Source organism: Brachionichthys hirsutus, chromosome 10 (genome assembly GCF_040956055.1).
Source record: "Brachionichthys hirsutus isolate HB-005 chromosome 10, CSIRO-AGI_Bhir_v1, whole genome shotgun sequence".
In the NCBI taxonomy this organism is placed as follows: Eukaryota; Metazoa; Chordata; class Actinopteri; order Lophiiformes; family Brachionichthyidae; genus Brachionichthys; species Brachionichthys hirsutus.
Window position 1 is genome coordinate 10,273,075 of NC_090906.1, and position 4,401 is coordinate 10,277,475.

Below are 4,401 nucleotides of genomic sequence, written 5' to 3' on the forward strand. Positions count from 1 at the left end.
AGTCTTGCTTCTCCATAACGGTCACGGGATCATCTGAGGGGTGCAGCGTGGCCGTCACAGAGTCGACGTCGGGTAAGAGCTGTGCAGTGGCGCAGAAAGCTGCTTCGCACAGCCTGAATGTCTGCTCCAGAGGCGTAGAACTTTCTCGGATTGGGCAGGAAGCGTTCGCCGCACCAGTCCACTGGAAGAAAAGTGGATTTGGAATGACATTTTAATCATTTAATCCGTGCACTAGTTCAAATAAAACACATTCATTTATAAGGAATAAAGCGTAAAAAGGAAAAATGAATTTGTCAGCCTAACGTCAAACATCAGACACAGAGATGGTTGATAATGAAAGAAACGATACTGTGGATGCGAGAGAATGTATGAAGCAAATACAGATATGAGTTTGAAACAAAAAATGCTGAGGCAAAAGGGGGGAGAAAGCATTTGTATTGAAATGCTCTTTGTCTTGTGTTTTATGTACTTAATTAAAAAAATTTTTTTATATAAAAGTAAAATGTATTAAAATGTATTATTGAAGAGGAAAAAAAACTAGTAAGGGTATAAGCTTTTCTCTAAAAGCTACAGAAAGTACTAATGAAACTTAAATACCGCAGAATTGCGCCTTCAGATAGTGTTTTGGTTAAAAGTACTGCTCTCTTACAGGAGCGAAGCATCAAGACCACTGGAGCTAATGGTGTTCTGTTCTGTATGCTAAATCAATAACGGCTCGTGTTGCGGGCACATTTTTTAGAACTGAACATTCACCTCGCTACCACTGCAGGCACGGCCATCCCTCATGATCTTCTCCATATATCTGCTCTTCTTCATAAAACATGTCATCCTCATGCGGCGTCTGTTGGCCCCGAAAACAAGAAGCGACGCGTTGAACATGACTGTAAGTTAACAACCAATGGCGACTAGAAACCTTTGAACCTACTGAACAGAACGATAATAGGAATATGGATCGAGATGAAGAAAAGGACAACAAAGTGAATAGCAAACGACACGACAGAAATATTCAGCAGTGACCCAATAAAATGGTCAACGCACTGCACTTACTGTTTATAGTGCACAAAGCCTCACATTCACCCATCGACACACTCATTCACTCTGCAGTGGGCGACTGCTGCCACGCCCACGGGGAGCATTAGTCTGAGATAGAGAGAGACACAAAACAAAGCGATGGTACGGACCTTTGTGACTTCGCATGTGTTGTAAGTTGTGCCTGGGTATGGGACGTGGTCAATTCCCGTCGCCATGTCAACGACAATCTCGTCTCGATGCATAGGGATGGGCGGACCTTCGCGCTCCTGTAGGGCCAGGACAATCACTGTTGTGTTGTCGGCACGGAGCATGCGCTCCTTCCAGAACAGCAGGGCCGTGCATCCCAGACGGCGGGCACAGGACATCCCCTTTGGGCCCTTCAATTTTGTAGAATCAAGTTGAAATTAGGCTGTAGAATGGACGGCCTACCAAGGGTCCAACAAGTGTGGCAATCAAGGCAAAAATCATTGACAGTAATACCAGATTTGAGCGTTTTTAGACGGCTGGAAGGGATAATCTTTTTCCAGGTTTCTTTTTTTTTTTTAAATTGGTAAAAAAATCGATTTGACATACAAGTGATTTGAGTTCTCTCAGGAACTAATTATACTCGTCTGTGAAGGTATTACTGTACTTGCAGTCTAAAAATGAAATCAACCTTGGTGGTTATGCGGAGTCACGTACCACCATTTTGTCATGGCTACAACACATATTAACAGCAGTCTTGGGCGGCATCATATTCCAGAGTCCGTCGCTGCCGAGGATGACGTAGCGATGGCGCTTGGGGTCCAGGGTCATCACGGTGGTGTCGGGCTCCGGGGAAACCACAAACTCCCCGCTGTAGAAATCGTAGCTCCACAGGTCACCTTTCAACATATCAGAAAGCCTCGTCTCTTTCGGAGGAATAACCGCAGCAAGAAATTGTTCCACAAGTCACAAGTTTACGAACACAAATCTAGACAAACAGCATGTCCATGTACCGAGGGACCGGGCCACGGCCAAGAAGGGGATCTGGTCTATGACTGTGCTCCTCCTAACCGGACCGTTGTGCGTCAGCCTGGGCCTCTTCCACACAACGCGGTTCACCCCAGATTTCTTCATTACACTAGTCAACAAAAAATAACAACAAAAAGGTGACACGGCGCTTGACAGAAAATACATGTGATGCCATTTCTTGATGTTCTAATTCTATTTTTTTTAGCCCAAAACATTCACATTCACAAACTCACCTGCCACCCAGCCGTTCAATCCTCTCCTTTTCTTTTGGAAGTTCCGGCTTGTGGTCTTGCGTCAGCTCGAGAGCCTTGAGTGTGATGTCGGAGTCATTTTCTTTCATTCCAACCACAACCGCTGAATCTCCTACGTGGGCAACGTACATGTGGACTCCTCGGATCACGATCACGCTGGCCGTGGTGCCCGACGTGCTGGGGAGGCCAGTGATCGTCTTTGGCCACCCGGCTATAAGGGAAGAAGATAGAAAACGTCGAGTCCATTGATTTCTTTGATCTGATCAGCTGTGGTCAGACGGCTTGCAGATGTACGTATGTTTAAAAGACTGAACGGCTTCTAGTCGGTGGTTCTGCAGAACTTACAGACGGGCCGATCGCCAGAACCAGCTGTGCGAAGCATGCAGAACAGGTTGCCGGTAGAACAACACCCAACTAGATATGAAATGTAGGTCTGCATTCCAGCCAGGGGTCGAACTCACAACCTCAAACACAAAGGACCTTTATGACGCTTCTGAAAGCTTCCTGCTAAAAGTGAGAAGCACAGAAGGTGTGAGATTACGACTCCAGCCCAACTGGGGATGGCTGGAGGGGCAGATTGAAATCTATCAGGACACAATTCCCCTCTTTTAATGGCTGCATCTCTTTTCCTTCAAGTAGCTCATCCTGCACGCCGACATTTTTATTCCGGGATTCATTTAGTTTGACTCCGTTCAGTCTCCTCTCATCTCATCAAACTGGAGAAACCGCCTCTGAACAGCGACAGACGATGCATTACTAACCTCTGACCCCCCCCCCCCCAAAAAACCACACCTGGGTGCAGCTCACTCGAGGGTGGGGGAGACATTGACCCCGTTAGTCGGGTTTTAAATGACTCATCACGAGACATGAGAATCCGGAAAGGTCCCGGGGCCGTCTTATTGCTCGACCAGTCCATTTAGAACCGGCTGGTCCGGTCTAGAACCGAAGACTCCTGGATCAGAGGCGAAGCGTCTTCAACCAAACAAGAACAAGACCAGTTGCTACCATCCAGAGGACACCCAGGACAGCGAACCAAGACTTCAAATCTGTCTCAAAGACATGGAAGGCTGGTGGATTAAACGCGTTCGGAGTTACACGAGCGAGTTTCTCTCCTCTAAACCATCGATCATCTTGTAACTGATCGCCTAACTTGACATCACCGGGGCTCCATTCGACTCTGACCTCCGTGTCCACTCGTCACGGGATGGGACAGACACACCGCTCATCATCACGCCCATCAGCTGGAGAACGCCGCCTCGCGTGAAGGCTTTCAATCAGAGATGATGACCAATAAACGCAATACTCCAGTAGAAATATCGGGACAGACGGACAAGTTACTCACGTAGCTCTTTCCACATAGCGTGGTGACAGGCGATAAAGCCTTTCCGAAGAGCGGCGCACACCTCGCCGTGGTCCCCGGACCAGAACCCCCGCTGCCTCTTCAACAGATCCCACAGATTCTCCCTGGCGAAATGCGCCGCCTCTCGGCCGCCGTGGCCGTCGAAGACAGCGAAAAACGCCACGGACTTTCTCGTGTTGACTTCGTGCTCCGTGACTTTCCCCCCGCGCGATGCCGGTCCACCGTCCTCATTTGAGAGACTCTCTGCCCACATTTCAGTCACCGGTCCCGGTTCGGCAGTCACTGTGTGGCCTCGGGTCTCGCCTTCCGACGCGCGTTTGGGGGGTTCATTCTCCGCGTCCCCCTGTCCTCCATGTCTCTGCGACTTGTGATCATCTTCGACTGGCGACGGCGTCGGCGTCGGCTCGTACTCGATTCTTATCTCGACAACATCCTCCATGTATTTCCTCCCTCCTTGTTCGGAAAATGCACTCATGCGAAATACTATGGCGTCGTCCATGATTGTGAACAAACTAACGATAATAGCTTAAGCTATATATAAGGGCACATGTAGCTGCTAACTGTAGCTTGCAGGCTAAATTTTTTTTGAACCAATTTTTGCCGCGATTGTATGGCCGAAGGCTTCCTTCCTTTTTGTTTATCTTCTCTGAGACGTCCTGCTGAACGTGATGACGTCGTGTTTTTTCCACCTATCGGCTTCGCAGCGACGTAGGGGCACGCGTGACTATTTGCTGCATTGATGGCCTTTTTCAGAAATCGGAAATT

At 48.4% G+C, this 4,401-nt stretch overlaps 1 protein-coding gene across 1 annotated transcript; it reads right to left on the bottom strand.

Annotated features, from left to right (window-relative positions):
• Nucleotides 1-757: 757 nt before the first annotated feature.
• LOC137900823 (protein phosphatase 1D-like) lies at nucleotides 758-4,135 on the bottom strand. Its single transcript, XM_068744966.1, has 6 exons — nucleotides 3,619-4,135; nucleotides 2,259-2,487; nucleotides 2,010-2,134; nucleotides 1,714-1,895; nucleotides 1,182-1,409; nucleotides 758-841 (listed from the first exon to the last, which is right to left on the bottom strand). Exons 1-6 carry the CDS (start codon nucleotides 4,133-4,135, stop codon nucleotides 758-760), a joined length of 1,365 nt encoding a protein of 454 aa, XP_068601067.1.
• Between the last annotated feature and the right edge of the window lie 266 nt (nucleotides 4,136-4,401).